The sequence below is a fragment of the Diplodia corticola genome, assembly GCF_001883845.1.
Source record: "Diplodia corticola strain CBS 112549 chromosome Unknown scaffold66, whole genome shotgun sequence".
Lineage (NCBI taxonomy): Eukaryota > Fungi > Ascomycota > Dothideomycetes > Botryosphaeriales > Botryosphaeriaceae > Diplodia > Diplodia corticola.
Window position 1 is genome coordinate 126,900 of NW_017971545.1, and position 15,645 is coordinate 142,544.

At 60.0% G+C, this 15,645-nt stretch overlaps 5 protein-coding genes across 5 annotated transcripts; 4 read left to right on the forward strand and 1 right to left on the reverse strand.

Annotated features, from left to right (window-relative positions):
• Window positions 1-730: 730 nt before the first annotated feature.
• Window positions 731-3,598, reverse strand: BKCO1_6600039 (peptidase d; the record flags this gene model as incomplete). Its single annotated transcript, XM_020278298.1, has 4 exons — window positions 731-2,129; window positions 2,183-3,202; window positions 3,331-3,475; window positions 3,538-3,598. 4 exons carry the CDS (start codon window positions 3,596-3,598, stop codon window positions 731-733), a joined length of 2,625 nt encoding a protein of 874 aa, XP_020126356.1.
• Window positions 3,599-4,389: 791 nt separating this feature from the next.
• On the forward strand, window positions 4,390-5,631 carry BKCO1_6600040 (thaumatin family protein; the record flags this gene model as incomplete). The annotated part of the gene is made up of 3 exons (XM_020278300.1): window positions 4,390-4,764; window positions 4,819-5,353; window positions 5,414-5,631. The coding sequence occupies 3 exons, from the start codon at window positions 4,390-4,392 to the stop codon at window positions 5,629-5,631; spliced, it is 1,128 nt and encodes a 375-aa protein (XP_020126399.1).
• Window positions 5,632-6,571: 940 nt separating this feature from the next.
• On the forward strand, window positions 6,572-9,469 carry BKCO1_6600041 (glycoside hydrolase family 2 protein; the record flags this gene model as incomplete). The annotated part of the gene is made up of 6 exons (XM_020278301.1): window positions 6,572-6,708; window positions 6,804-7,184; window positions 7,267-8,149; window positions 8,224-8,341; window positions 8,409-8,644; window positions 8,705-9,469. 6 exons carry the CDS (start codon window positions 6,572-6,574, stop codon window positions 9,467-9,469), a joined length of 2,520 nt encoding a protein of 839 aa, XP_020126398.1.
• A 966-nt stretch (window positions 9,470-10,435) lies between these two features.
• BKCO1_6600042 (fungal specific transcription factor domain-containing protein) lies at window positions 10,436-13,093 on the forward strand (the record flags this gene model as incomplete). The annotated part of the gene is made up of 3 exons (XM_020278302.1): window positions 10,436-10,677; window positions 10,764-11,859; window positions 11,912-13,093. The coding sequence occupies 3 exons, from the start codon at window positions 10,436-10,438 to the stop codon at window positions 13,091-13,093; spliced, it is 2,520 nt and encodes an 839-aa protein (XP_020126396.1).
• A 1,214-nt stretch (window positions 13,094-14,307) lies between these two features.
• Window positions 14,308-15,366, forward strand: BKCO1_6600043 (cdp-diacylglycerol-inositol 3-phosphatidyltransferase pis; the record flags this gene model as incomplete). The annotated part of the gene is made up of 3 exons (XM_020278303.1): window positions 14,308-14,422; window positions 14,508-14,884; window positions 14,998-15,366. The coding sequence occupies 3 exons, from the start codon at window positions 14,308-14,310 to the stop codon at window positions 15,364-15,366; spliced, it is 861 nt and encodes a 286-aa protein (XP_020126395.1).
• Window positions 15,367-15,645: the final 279 nt, after the last annotated feature.

Here is a 15,645-nt window from a genome sequence, read left to right on the forward strand (position 1 = left end):
GCTGTCGGAGCCCCTTGGTTGCGCGCTGGGGCGGCCGCCAAATCCATGTCCCTTAGCCACGGCCGTGAGCCTGCTCCCATGAAGTGTTCTGTGCAGCAGACGCGTAAGCGGAATTCTACGCCACCAAATTGATCAAGGAGGAACACGAGTGTCCGTGGTGGCTGAGGCGGGGGCACAGTTGGGGGCGAAAAGACTTAGACGAGTTTGATCCTTCAAGATCAAGTTTGGATGCAGGTACATACTTATAAGCTCCGAAGACAGGGATTGCTGGCTGAGGATCTCCCGCCGTATCGGTACAGTTATTAATTTCTGGGAATACGCGCTCTCATTACTTCATCACCACCGTCGTTCTTGACCCAAGCAGACGTGAGATTGGATCACCATTTGTAAAACGGAAGACAGTCGTTGAAATAGAAGAAAATACTACCTATCATCGTGCGATACGGTGTCAGCGCTATGAGGTAGCATTTAGGATCCGAGTCTCCAGGGCACAAATGCACTGCACATCCCGCTTAACTTTGTCGTCGTCTCCAGCCAGAACAATTGTCCCAACCAACGTAAGTGTCCGTCAATCTTGCGCACCCGTTCTCAGATCCCATCAACCATGTATTCAAGAGTGGCTTCATCCGTCCCTCATCTTTTAGACACGAGCAGGCAAAAGAAGGAATATCCCGAGCCGGCTCAGAAAGGAGCGAAAGGAGGGGAGATCTCAACAAATTGATGCCCCTTCTCAATACTTCATATGAGACCCGGCCGTGTGGTTCAAGCTCGGTGAAGATGACGGTAGCTGGGCCATCATCAGTGCCGGCTGTCTGGTCCTGTCGAACCATCTTGCCGCACGCTCACGCTGCTCTTCCCGAGCAATACTGAGGCGGCGCCTGTTCTGTTGCTCCAGTAGCTTGAGTTGCATCTCGTAGTCGTGCAACTCATAGCCTGAAGCGTGTTGCATTTGCTTGTCCTGCTGCTGTTCCAGCAGCTCGAGTTGTGTATGGTAGTCCTGCAAGCCATGTGCTGAAGCCTGTTGCTGCCGCCTATGCTGCATTGCCGGCTCGCGCATTCCGAAGGGGGGCTGATCGGACTGACACCCATGCTGATATTCTTGCTGAAAATCCTGCCCGCAAACAGCCATCGTTTCACGGTGCGCCAGGCGTCCATCTCCCTCATTCCGTGACCCATTACAGCCAAAATCGCCAAGTATTTCCGGGAGGTTGCTCTCCGACATCCTGAATTGCGCCTTGTACGGATGCCGTTCGGTAGAAGAACGTGTGGGTCCAGGTCTCGGTCCGACACTTGCTAGGGCACAAGATGACCTACTGGGCGAGTCTCTGCCAGTTTGATAACCTGGATCGATTATGGGCATGCTCTGACGGTAGGCGAGTGGTTTTGCAGGTAGTTCGGGAAGTTTTTGAGGAGGAACCGGCGCTTGTCGTGGGCGTTGAAACATTTGAGATGGAGAGTACTCCGGCAACGAGCGATTGGATAGCGATTGAGTCGAAGCCATGCGGGCGAGGGCTGAGGGGACCTTCCGCCAATGACTGGCTTGGTTGTCCCCTAGCATTTGTGACTCGGGGTTTCTCTCCGTTTCGCTTGAGAGTTCGGCTGCAACTGCATCTTCATGGAGTGGCCAGCCATAAGCCTCGAAGGAAGCGGGGGCGGCCGAAAGACTCGCCGGTCGGCTCCGTCTGGGGGTCTGAGGGCCCGCTTGGCTTCCTTCGAGCTCAACAACATGGCTTATTGTTGTCGATTCTGGCGAATTCCGAACGGTGTCGGGAGGACCTGCACTGACGTCCTGGGTCCGGCTTTCGATACCCTTTCTCTTAAAAGGATTCGTGATATCAGTTTCGAGGACATCCTGTCTTTGACTCATTATGTCTGATCGATGCAGTGACCGCAGCGAAAACGTAAAACGATCCATACACTCTGTGAAGCCTTCCTGAAGGATGCGGATCATTTCCTCTCCCTTCGGCGCAGTCGTGAGATTTTCATACCCATAATCCGTAACAAGAATGTCATCTTCAATGCGCACACCGCCAACATGAGCGTAGCGGAAGAGGACTTCTTTGTTGATGTACTTGGAGTGGATTGGATTCGAGAGATAGACCGCATTCAAGGCGTAGTCGTTGAAGTAACTGCGTAGATGATGAGCTACAACACTGCAAGAAAGGCTGAAAAGAGTACTGACATTCCTGGTTCGACGGTGACAACCATGCCCTCTTCAAGAGCTGGATGATCCGGGTGGAGGAGAGCTTTGCACATTTCTGGATCGACGACAGAGCTCACATTTTCAGTGGCTGCCATCAACGGCACATCAGACACATCGTGAACTTCGAGCCCGAGATGGTGGCCCAGTCCATGAGGGAGGAATGCCAATGATGTTCCAGCATCAAAGATTTCCTGCGGGGTTCCGTTGTGGAAGATGCCGAGGTCTAGAAGGCCCTCAATAAGGATTTGGTGGGCCAAATAATGGATGTCCAAATATCTTATGCCCGGTCGGATAGCATCGATGCACTCAGTTTGCATAGCCAATACGAGATCGTAGATTTCCTTGGCCTCGGTGGTCGACCACATGCGGCCGATGGGGAAAGTCCTCGTCACGTCACTTGCATAACACTGCCACTCGCAACCGGCATCGAGACACATGGCCTGGCGGTCTTCGATGGGCTCATCATTCTTGACGTAGTGAAGTGTGGCGGCATTTTTCCCGGATGCGGCAATGATCTCATAAGCTTGGTGCTTAGCATCAGCTGCTACACAGGTGTCAAGAAAGGTGGCTTCGACCTGGGCCTCACTCCTCAACGAGTGGATGTTTCTGAGCACACTCTCATGGGCCTTGGCGCTGATCTCGTTGGCTTTACGGATGAGCTTGATCTCGTGCTGGTCCTTGCGCACGCGTGCGGCGTCGATGGCGACTTGAAGCTTGGTGTAGTTGACGCGCGGGGATTTGTCGTGGCCGGGCACGACGGCCTGGTCAGGATGCAGGATGTAGACATCGCCCGGATTCTGTGCCATCCAGAACTCCACATAGCCGGGCACGGCGAACGAGTAATCGGCAGCATCAATGTCGTACTTTTCCAGGGCTTCCTCTGGGGTCGAGCCACGGCCATTGTAGTAGACCTTGCGGGGGCTCCCAGGCGATGGGACGTATAGCGTAAGGAAGTCGGAGCGGATGTCATAGGTCAAGTGACAATCAGCCTCGTCGACGCTGCGGCCGCGTTACTTGAAGTCGCTTTCGCGGAGCAGCGTACACATGAATCTGGCACGTGGCACGAGCCTGACGCTCGGTTTGCATGCAAACGACACGGGACGAAAATAGACCGAACGGCGGCTTACCCGGAGAGGTAGTAAAAATAGCGGCGCTGCCTGAAGGAGACACTCTGATCACTGTCCTCCAGATAGGCAGTCGGGGCGCCGGGAAGGTAGATCAAGCCCTTCTCGATGCCGAGAAAGCCGGCGACTCGACGGGCGTGTTGCTTTGCTGGTTGGCTCGGGGTCAGAAGCGCCCGGCACGCGGGGACCGGGCGTGGGGCGGAGACGCACCTGGGTACTTCTCCAGCTGCGAGGGGAGCACAATGTGGAGACGGATGTCCAAATTGTCCATGGCGGGCGTCTGCAGAGATTCGAAGCGCTCTACTGGAGTGGATGGTGGGAAGCGATGCGGCGGCAAAGGGAGGGGACGGCGTGCTCTAGGCAGCGCACCGCTCGCGGAGCACGGGCCCGGCCTCCGAGGCAGGCAGTCACGCAGTCGCCGGCCAGCGAGCCTCTGCCTCCGCCTGCGCCATCGCTCTCGCCTTCTCGTTTGCCAACTCTCTCGACTCTCTCCACACCTCGCCGCACGGTGGGGTGCCAGCGCCAGCACACGCTTGCGGACAGCACAGCGCCGCCTTCTCGAAGACCTCGACCTCGCTGGCTCGAAGCGGCCTTCCCCGGCGTTACGCGCGCGACGCGGGACAGCCAATCGACAGGCGCTGGGCCCTGCTGTTTCATCTGGCGCTACGTCACCACCCGGCGCCCCGTGCTCAGAATGCTGTTCCCACGCCTGGTGCGAGGTGCTCTCTCCCTTGGCCGCTGCCCTGCTCCTCGCCACGCTTGACGCGCGATTCATTACTGCTGGTATCGTTCCTTTGTCGGCTATGATGTGGCGCGCCACGCCCGGCCATTGGTGTACAGCCGGCTGGAACGGTGCACAATCAGCGTTCCGACGCTCGTGCCAAGTTGGTGTTTCCTGCTTTGGACCCAGCAGCTTGCTCTTGCCGCTGCAAGCTTGCTGCTGCCAGCCTTTATATTCGCTGAATCTTGCCGTTGTGCCCTCCAATAATCCCGCCGGTATTCCCTGAGCAACCATTCTGTCACCCTACTCCCTGCCTTCATTCCTCCGCTGCCGCCGTCGCCATGAGATCCTCGACCTCGCACGGCGTCGCCTGTGCGCTTTATCTCTCGCTGCTCGCCCAACTGCCCTCCTCTGCCGCCATACATCACATGAAGCGCGAGCTGCCCGACCATGTCCGCCGAGCCTCCGCTGGAACCAAGCCGCTCATTGTTACGAACAAATGTCCCGACACCATATATCCCGCGTTTATCACTCAAGAAGGAACGGGCCCGGCAAAGACGGGCTTCGAACTGAAGACAGGCGGTCAAGTGAACCAGACTGTTTCGGCAAATTGGCAAGGCAGAGTCTGGGGACGCACCAATTGTAGCTTTCCTGCGGATGGTCCCACTGCCTGCGGCACTGGCGACTGCAATGGCCAGGTTGAGTGCACGGTTTCTGTACGATCTCGAAAATGCTGCTGCCCGGCCATGCGACTAATGAACGTTGAGTAGGGCCTGAATCCCGTGAGTTTGGCCGAATTCACATTGGATGGCGGCGACGGCCAGACCTACTACGACATCTCGCTTGTGGATGGCTACAATCTTCCCATGGGCATCGTCATGTACCCTTCTGGAACCGCTGCTTTGGAGGGAATCCCGCAAAACTCGACGAATCCGTCATGCGAAGGCTCGGCTACCCAGCTTGCAGCCTCGACTTTCAACCCCTACACCGACGGATCTCAGACCTTCCTTGGCACCAACAGTTCGTATCCGTTGCCTTTCGACACCCAGGTCACGGAGGCTCAGGCAACGAGGTGGTGTCCTTGGGTTCTGCAAGTGAACCCGCCAAGCAAACCTGGCGACGGCGTCTACCCATATCCGGACGATAACATTCAGCGCCCGGCATTCAGTCCTTGCTACTCTGCTTGTTCGAAGTGGAACAAGCCGTCGGACTGCTGTGTCGGCAAGTACGACTCCCCAAGCACTTGCTCGGCGGGAGAGTACTCGCACGCTGCCAAGAAAGTCTGCCCGGATGCCTACAGCTATGGTAAGCAACAGCCGGTCCCCAGGCGCAAGAAAAGGAACCAGCACTGACGCACTGTTGCAGCGTTTGATGATCAAACTTCTACTTTCATCATTCCGATTGGCGCCGGGTTTGAGGTCGTCTTTTGCCCCGGTGGTCGGTCGACCAACATCTTGGCCAGCGATCCCACCTACTCGAACGCGAAGCAGTCGTCCGGACACGTGCCGCATAACATGCACGGAGCTCTGGGTCTGTTGCTCGCGTTGACCATGAACACTATCCTCTTCACATGCTTCTTCTAACGGCATGATGGCTGCAGTTGCGCGCTAGAACAGCCCCGCACCACCGGAGATTTACGTTGCATGTTCGGCATGATTTGCTTCCATAGGCCTGGCGCCTTGTGTAAACAGTTGGTGGTGGATTGGATCGGCTACAGATTTGAGAGTCTAGATACCCTGTATTTTCCCGTTAGAGCGGTTTTCCCCGCGAATCCAGGCTGCACACTCGGCCTGTTTTACTTCGTCCAAGCGTCCCAATTGGCCGTGACTGCGTGCCAGGCACTTGGCTCGGTGTTGTCTGAAACGTTTCAACAGGGCGTGGCGGCGTGCCCCGGTTACGCACGCAATTAATGCCGCTGTTCGTTGTGGAGCGGGGCTTCCGCAAGGCGACCTCGTGGCCGGCCAGCCCAGGGACCCAGGGACCCAGGGACCCCGCAAAGCTCGCGAGACTCGTCGGCCGATCAAAGCTTATGCGCGGCAACGCTTCGTGGCTTCGCCAGGCGCGCTCCGCGTGGCCGCTTCCAGGCACGGAGCAGGCATGCCGGGCGGTATGTCGATACAGGTCGACGGCTCCGCGCTGAGAACAAGCCGGCCAAAGGTGAGGGCAGGTCCACTGCGGAGCCGGGCGCGCCTTCTGCCCCACGGCCGCCATGCCGCTTTCGACACGGACGCAACACCTCCAACAGCTCGACGCGCCTCCTCAGTGGATAATCCGCGGCTGGACCTTGGCCTCGCCCTCGAATGCGGCAACTCGCCCTCCGGCGCTCCCTCGTGCCGTGTCCAAACCGACTAGAATGCGACTCGGACGTCTCAGCTCGCCATCATAAGAGCTGGAGCTGCTGCCAGCGCTTCTGCTGTTCTCTCACAGCGCCTTGAGGCCGAGCAGCGGGGTGCAAGACGAAGGCAGCACCAACGGCAAACTGACTGTACATTCTCTCGTTAGCCGCCGAGCTCTCTACCGCAAATGGCGCCGCAGCCTCTTACCGTGCATCAATTGACCGCTGGCTGGTCCTTTAAGCAGACCGATGCGTCAGATGACGCATGGCTGCCAGTCGCTTCTGTGCCCACGAATGTGCACCTGGATCTGATCGCCAACAACAAGTACGCCCATTTGCCCGCAGATCTCTGGCAAAGCCGCCCCTCATCATCGTCATCATCATCATCCTGTATACCCGGCTTACCAACCCTCCAACCAGAATCCCGGACCCGTTTTTGGGCTTCAACGAGATCGATGTCGAGTGGGTGGGCGAGAAGCCGTGGTCCTACAAGACGACCCTCCCCGATGTCGCTCCCACGCCCGCCGGCGCCGTGGCGGTCCTGGCGTTTGACGGGCTGGACACGTATGCCACGGTCAGGCTCAACGGCGAGACCATCCTCGAGAGCGACAACATGTTCATCCCGCACCGGGTGGACGTGACGCAGCGCCTGAAGCCGGGGCCAGACAACACCGTGGAGATCGACTTCAAGCCGGCGCTCGCAGAGGCCAAGCGGGTCAAGGATGCGCACCCGGAGCACAAGTGGGTGGGGTTCAACGCCGACATGGCGAGGTTGGCAGTGAGGAAGGCGCAGTACCACTTGTAAGCGAGCGGGCCTCTTTTTGTTTTTCGTCAACGATTGGACCAAAGAGCGTCGAAAGGATCTATTGCTGACCTGACCCAGTGGTTGGGACTGGGGCCCGGTGCTCATCACCTGCGGCCCGTGGAAAGCCGTCCGACTGGAGACGTACGAGGCCAAAATCGCGGACCTCCGCGTCGACTACAAGGTCGAGGACGGGCTGAAGGCTGTAACCGGTACCATCACCGCTAGCGTCGACGGTGCCGCTGGCAGGACGGTGGCTTTCGCAGGACAGCTGGCGGGCAAGGTCGCCTTCAAAGCATCAACCGAGGTCGACGGCGACGGGCAGGCAAAGGCAGAGTTTCGAGTGGACGCAGCCGAGCTTTGGTACCCCCATGGCTACGGGGCGCAGCCTTTATACGACGTCTCCGCAACCCTCTCCGCCGACAGCGTCGACCTGCACACGCTCGGGCGCCGGGTCGGTTTCCGCAAAGCCGAACTTATCCAGGAGCCCGACGAGATCGGCAAGACGTTCTTCTTCCGCATCAACGATGTCGACGTGTTCTGCGGCGGCTCTGACTGGATCCCGGCCGACAGCTTCACGCCGCGCATCACCCGAGAAAAATACCGCAAGTGGCTGGACATGATGGTCGATGGGCATCAGGTAATGATTCGCGTTTGGGGCGGCGGGATCTGGGAGGCGGATGACTTCTACGACGTCTGCGACGAAATAGGCGTCTTGGTGTGGCAAGACTTCATGTTTGGCTGCGGAAATTACCCTGCCTTCCCGGAGATGCGGGAGTCGATCCGGCATGAGGCTGTTTCCAACCTTCGCCGGATTCGACACCATGCATCCATCGTGATCTATGCGGGCAATAATGAGGATTATCAGGTCCAGGAACAGTTTGGCCTGACGTACGACTACAGCGACAAGGACCCGGAGAGCTGGCTCCAGACGGATTTTCCCGCGAGATACATTTACGAGAAGGTGAGAATGGAGACGGCTGTGCATTGTGCTGTTGTCGATCTTAAGCGCCCTTCTAACACCGTCTAATTTTACAGATCCTGCCAGAGGCCGTGGCTGCGGAGAGCCCGCACGTCCCCTACCACCCCGGATCGCCGTGGGGCGATGGGCTCATCAGCTCCAATACTACAGTCGGCGACATGCATCAGTGGAATGGTAGGTGGCGGCGGCTATACGTGGCCGACCATGGCTAAAAACGGAGTACCCGCTAACGCGTCCCCAGTCTGGCACGGCACGCAGGAAAAGTATCAGATCTTTGACACGCTGGGGGGCCGTTTCAACAGTGAATTCGGCATGGAGGCATTCCCGCACATCGACACCATCAAGTACTACGTCACAGACAGGTCGCAGCTCTTCCCGCAATCGCACATGATTGATTTCCACAACAAGGCGGACGGGCATGAGCGCCGCATCGCGACTTACCTGGTCGAGAACTTCCGCACGGTCACGGATCTCGAGGTGGGTCTTGGCGAGCGTTGGGGCAATAGCGCAGGGCCTTGCATGGCTAACGGTGCATAGGGCTTTATTCACCTGACCCAGCTGTCGCAGGCCGAAGCGTTGATGTTCGGGTACCGCGGCTGGCGCCGGCAATGGGGCCAGAAGCGCTTCTGCGGCGGGGCGCTGGTGTGGCAGCTCAATGACTGCTGGCCGGTGACGTCGTGGTCGATAGTAGACTACTTCCTGCGCAAGAAGCCGGCGTACTATGCGATGCGCAGGGTTCTCGCGCCGATCGCGGTCGCGGTCAAGCGGGCGCACCACGACTGGAGCGTGGTGCACGCGCGGCCGGCGAAGACGAGCGAGTGGGAGCTCTGGGTGTCGAGCAGCAGGACGGCGGCGGTCAGGGCGACGGTTGAATTGCGCTTCATCTCAGTCGCGACAGGGTCGGAGATCAAGGAGGCGGTGGTGAAGAAGGACGTCACAGTCGTCGCTAACGGCACCACGGACCTGCTTTCCGGCACCATCGATAACGTGCGCGAGGAGCCGCACGTTCTGGCGGCCCGCATCTGGCTCGACGGGCAGGTCGTGTCCCGGGATGTTGACTGGCCGCAGCCGCTCAAGTACCTGGATTTCGACGATCGTGGCGTTTCGGTGGTGCAGGACGGCAGCAGCATCCGAGTGACGGCGGCGCGCCCGACCAAGGGCCTGGTGTTCGAGGAGCGCGAGGGCGTGCTCGTCGACGACAGCGCCATCGACGTGGTGCCGGGCGACGAGCAGGTGCTGACGGTGCGCGGGCTGGGGGCGCAGGCGGCGCCGCTGCGGTGGAGGTATCTCGGGCAGCAGTAGCAGCAGTGAGCAGCGCGAAGCTGCGGGGCGTGGCGTGCTCATGGCCTGACGGCGAAGCAGCGCAGGCAGGGCGCAGGGCGTGCAGGGAGCAGTCACGATAGGCTGTGGGCTGGTGTGGGCTGGTGTGGGCCGCCTGCGGGCGGGAGGGCTGAAGGGCCTGGCAACTGGCGCCATGTGCCGGCTTGGCGGCGGGCGGGTGTTCTTGGGCTGGGCGGAGACAGGGCGAATTGGACAGGGCATGGAAATTGCCAGATTAAGTGCGTCCTACAATTTCACGCCGATGCATCCGCCCTCATTTCGCGCTCGCCGTGACAGCAGGGCGCCGCGCGCGTGGCCGGGCAGCAGGAGGGTTTGGGGGCGCCGGCCGTCGTGAGAGACCCCGCCGCCAGCGCGTCGCGGTGGTGGTGTGCGTGCGGCCAGGGCCTCGCTTGCCCAAATCCCACCTATCAGCCAGTGGCCGCGCGCGGAGGCCCGCTGCGGCACGCCAGTTACAGAGCCTCGGGTCGTGCCCATGCAGCGTCCTGCGGCCATGCTGCCAGAGTGCCAGAGCGCTGCGGGGGACTCCCCTGCCGCCTCTGGAAACCTGGGGTCTTCCCGTCGATGCTTTCTTTCGACATATGCCACGCCGTGGCGCCGATCTGCTCAACCGCACCCCGGCTGCTACGCTCCCCAGAGAGCCTCCTGCTGCGTTTATTTGCCCGCACCCCGCCCCAAATAGCCACACGCGCCCTCTTTATCCGATCCTCGCCGCTCCTTTTCGCACCAGGAGCTCGACGCTACCGGCCCGGTCCCCGACTGTGACCTCACTGCCTGCATCATACCTCTTCAGGCCTCCCCACCACCCGCCGCCTCTTTAACATCCAGTGATGCCGGCCCTGTCTCTGAGCTAGCCGCACCCCTCCGCTCTCTCATCCTTCGCCGCACGCGCCCTTGACCTCAAGGAGCACGGGCGCTCTGCTGCTCTGAATGTTCCACACCTTCCAGAGCGCCGCGGCCCTGCCGGGCTCCGCAGACGCCGCCGCCGGGGACGGCGCAAAGCCCTCGCGCCAAAACTCACGCCGCATCTCCACCACCAACGCCTGCGTCGAGTGCCGCCGCCGCAAGATCCGCTGTGACGGGACCCAGCCATGTGGCCAGTGCCTGTGGTACCAGCACCCGGAGCTGTGCAGCTACTCGAAGCCTGCCCAGCGGGTTGTGCCGTCACGCAAGTAAGTTTGAAGAGGCCTGCAGGCTCTGCCCTGGTCCCATGAAGCAGCCGCTACAGACACGGGCAGCCCTACTCACAAGTCGTTAGGCTTGTCGAAAAGCTGCAGAGCCAGATCGACCAGCAGAGACTGGTGTTGGGACGACTGTTCCCCGGGAAGGACCTCGAGGCCCTCAGTTCAACGCCACGAGAGGAGCTTCTCAACATGGCCCTCACGCTTCCGGCCCCTTCCGCAGCCTCACCGGCCGCATCCATCCCCAAGTCCGCTTCGGAGCCCACGCATGACTCGGATGGTCCCGAGAGTCTGGAAGCGGCGCTGGAGGCCGCTCCTGATGAAAACCCAGAGTGGGACGAGGCCAGGAAGCATCAGATCAAGATCCAGGGCATCTCCGACGATGTCAACGGCCTGTCGCTGTCGGTGGACAGACCGTCCTCCTACGTCGGCGTCTCCTCCATGACGGCAGCCCTCAAGGTCATCGTGCGGACTGCCCCCGTCGCGAAGTCCTACATCAACTACAAGCAGACCGAGACCGCGCTGCCAAGCCGCAGTGGCACGCCCCCGCCCGAGCTTCGAGACCCCAACCCCAATGCCCTCCCAAACGTTGAGACCGGCCTGGACCTCATTGACAACTATTTCGAACGAGTGCATCCGTTCTTCCCCATGGTCGAGGAGTCCAAGTTCCGAGCAGCCTACATTCGGCAGCAGAGATGGGATCCACCCTGGCTCGCTCTGCTCAACATGGTGTTCGCGCTGGGCTCGCTCGCATCATCTACGGCGGACAACGAAGCTCACTACATTTTCTTCACGAGAGCGCGCAAGCACCTCAGTCTGGAAACTTATGGGAGTGGGAACCTCGAGGTTCTTCAGGCCCTCGGGATCATGACTGGGTATTACATGCACTATCTGAACCGCCCCAACGAAGCGAGCTGCTTGATGGGCGCTGCGCTGCGTATGGCCACCGGCCTAGGCCTGCATCGGGAATATTCCAGCCCTGCTTCTCCGAACCCGAAGATCAATGGCTTGTCCAAGTCACGGACGGACATCCAGATCGCCGAAACCCGACGGCGCACTTGGTGGAGCCTCTTTTGCTTGGATGTTTGGGCATCTACGACTACAAGCAGGCCATCACTAGGCCGCATCAGTTCTGCAGTCACCGTGCTGCCACCTGGGAAGATCCTGGAAGACGTGAGTTTATCCCGAACACTGACTGACTAGCCACTAACGAGCAACGCCGTAGCCATCGTCGAGTCCTGGGAACGGCCAAGACTTGCGAGTGCTCCCCTTGATCTACAACATCGAGTTCTGCAAAATCGCTTCGAGGATCCAGGACACACTCGCCACATCGCCGCTGCTCAAGTACGAAGACCTGGTTCAGATTGACACCGACCTCGTCAATTGGCAGAACAACTTACCCTCTATCTTGGCGACCAATGAACCGTGCCCGGAGTGTCTCCGTGTCCCACGATCGGTGATGAAGTGGCGGTACGAGAACCTTCGTGTTGTGCTACACAGGCCGTTTCTGCTGAGCACTGCTCTCAAACGTGTCCCCTTTGCCGCCCTCAGCGCCGAGGAGAAGGTTGCAGTTGGGAAATGCCGAGTCATCGCTGCCCAAAACATTGAAGACATCAGCAAAGAGTGCACGCCAGATCTCATCTCGGGCTGGAACGCGGTCTGGTTCTGCTTTCAGGCTTGCATGGTCCCGCTAATAAGCCTGTTCTCCGATATCAGCAACCCCGACGAGGTTGCCAAGTGGCGCAGCCAGATTGAAATGGCGCTCTCCTTTTTCGACCGGATGGAAAGGTACAGCGTAGCAGCAAAGAAGAGCAGAGAGGCCATTGCGAGGCTGGCCGAAGCCAGCAAGGTCAACCAAGAACACCTGGAGGAGCAGATGAGACAGCGGCAGCAGTTGTGGGAGCAACAGCGTGCAGCGAGTGCGCAGGCGAATGAGGGGCAGAACTTCCACCAGTTCGGCGACAATGCTCAGTCGCCATCACAACAGCAGCAGCAACACCAGCAACAACAACAACAGCAGCAACACCAGCACCAGCACCAGCAGCACCAGCAGCATCAACAACAACAGCTTCAGGAGCAGCAGCGGCAACAGCGCAGCCCGAGCAACCCGGTAATGGCCGTCAACCCCAACCAGCCGTTCCCGCCCGGGTTGGTGGGCGGGCAGCAAGCGTTCCCGAACATGAGCGGCATTTCGGGCATCGGCATGGGGGTGTGGCCGCCTCCCGAGATGGGTGGCCAGGGCGGCTCGTCGAGTCTCGGATCGCTGTCGGGCTTCTGGGACGAGATGATGTGGGACACGTTCCCCGAGATCTCGGAAGATCCGTTCGGCAGCTTCAACGGGGAGTTCGACTTCCCGCCGGCAAGCCAGGATACAGGTGGGGCACCCTGCTGGCAGCTGGGCAACTGAGTTTCATAACGCTGACGGGGAGACACAAGGGGGACCGCCGACCCTCGACCAAGGGGGTGCAGGGCGCGATTACCGCTTCGCGATGACGTCTGTATAATGCTGGGATTGACTGGCGCCCTTTTCTTTTTTGTTTTTGCCAAAAGGATATACCAAAACGGGTGGGAAGGTGAGATTGGCGGAGGGGTGGAGTCTTCTTCTTTCGGTTGGACGTGGTCGTGACGCTGGGGTCACAGCGCACGACGTGTATGTACAAGTCACGGTCGCTGTCGTTTGGTTCCATTGTTGGTTCGGGCGAGGATTGCGGTTCCTCTCCTGCTGTACATTACATACCCGATGTTGCAATGATAGTCGGACGCGAAAAAACAGCTTACCAACTCGGCCGAAGGTCGCTCGCAACACTTGCCAAGGGGGGGCGGCGGCGGAGTCGGGCGGCAGAAGCAAATTGGCCGGGTCGGCGGCGGGCATCACGATCTTCAAGCTAGGGCTGCGTTCATGCTCGGCGCACGGGGGTTTCGGGTGCGGGAGGAGAGAGGCAGCAGCGGGTGTTTAGGCGAGCGCAGCCGGGGCGTGTGAGGGCGTACGGTACGTACTGTGTACGGCTTGCGTTACGGAAGTCGGATGCTACGGGACCGTCAGGCTGGTAATTTCACATCATTGGCAATCCCTTTCCACCAGCGCGCCCTCGTCAGCACTCTCCTCGTGTCATCCCAGGTCTCGCGACGCTGCTGCTCCCTCGCATCGTCCTTGCCGGCTCGCACGCATCCTTGCCCACCAATTCCGCGTGCTCCGCGCTCGCCACCTCCCGAGACAGCTGCCTGGTCAGCCCTGCGAGCTAAGACCCAAGGGGCGCGTTATCGGCCTTATCGACCACCATTTTCCACACCATCCCCGAGCGATAGAACGCGCCGCTCCAGCCCACACCAGCCCATCATCCGCCTGCGCCATATCCTCCCGGCCCTTCGCCCCGTCCTTCCTCCGGCCCGAACGGGCATTTCGCAACACAGCGCCCTCAACCTGCCCACGTCCCACCAGCCCGCCGCGAGCTGAAAGCTGTCATCCGACAAAAAAATAACACGCTTGCACAACGCGCTCCGCCATCCCCGACCAGCCTGCACGACTCGCTCGATTGACGCCTGCGAAGCTCGGACTCCCGCCGTCCTTTACTCGTCCCGACGCACATAGCTGCCCCGCGCTCGCGCGACACACCCTGCACAATGTCCTCGACGACGGAGAAGCCGCTCGCCAACGGCAACGGCGGGCTCAAGTCTGATGGCGCCAGCCAGCCGGACGAGGTGGAAAACATCTTCATGTTCATTCCCAACCAAATTGGTAAGCTCTTCCATTCCCGCAGCCTCCCGCCTCACGACGACTGGGAACAAGGATTGCCGCTGACGACTTTTGGCGGAAAAACCAGGCTACTCCCGCATCGTCCTCGCCGTCGCGTCTCTCTACTACATGCCGCTGCACCCGCGGACGTGCTCGCTGCTCTACAGCATCTCATGCCTCCTCGACGCGCTGGACGGGCTGGCGGCGCGCCGCTTCAACCAGTCGACCAAGTTCGGCGCCGTGCTGGACATGGTGACGGACCGGTGCACGACGGCGTGCCTGCTGGTGTTTCTGGCGTCGGCCTTCCCGCGCTGGTCCATCGTCTTCCAGGGCCTGATCAGCCTCGATCTGGCGAGCCATTACATGCACATGTACGCGACGCTGAGCATGGGCGGCGCGGGCCAGAGCCACAAGAAGATGGACGAGAGCAAAGGCTGGATCATGAAGATGTACTACTCGAACAATGTGAGTCGGGGACCCTTTTTTTTTTCCAAAGCTTTGCCCCTCCCTCCCTCCCTCCCCCACCACACAAAACCCCTATCCAGGGAACCTAATTGCTGACGGAACAAACGTTGCAGATAGTATTGTTCGTCTTCTGCGCGCTCAACGAGCTCTTCTTCATCGCGCTGTACCTCCTCTCCTTCTCGTCGCCGCTGCTCACGCCGTCGCTGCTGCAGCCGGAGCCGTCGAGCCTCGCGCCGGGCTCGCCCGCCGCGCCCAAGCCGTCGGTCCTCTTCACGAGCCCGTGGTCGGCGGGCGCCATGGAGATGGCGCGCGCCAACAAGATGGACAGCACCGTGCCGTGGGTCCTCGCCGCCGTCTCGTTCCCCGTCATGTTCGGCAAGCAGATCATCAACGTCATCCAGCTCGTCAAGGCGAGCCAGTGGCTCGCCGAGGGCGACGTCGCGGAGAGGCGGAAGCTGGGCTTGCCCAAGAAGACGAATTAGGAGGGTGATGGTGGGGGTGGGGAGGGGGGGCCAAAGAAAGCGGATCTGTCTGGAAAGTGGTTTTTTCCAATTGCTGGGTTTTTTGTCCCCGGGGCCACTGAACCAGGGAGGACGCGCTATCCGCCGTTGGGAGCGCGCGGAAAGTTCTGCTTGGGCGGCCCTGAACAGAATTTCTACCGACCGTCTTTGCCGGAATACAATTGTGTTCGCGTTGGTTTTGAGTGGAGGATTTTCATGCGAGGCATGGGGTGCCTATCTGGAGTTCATGGAGGATTCTTC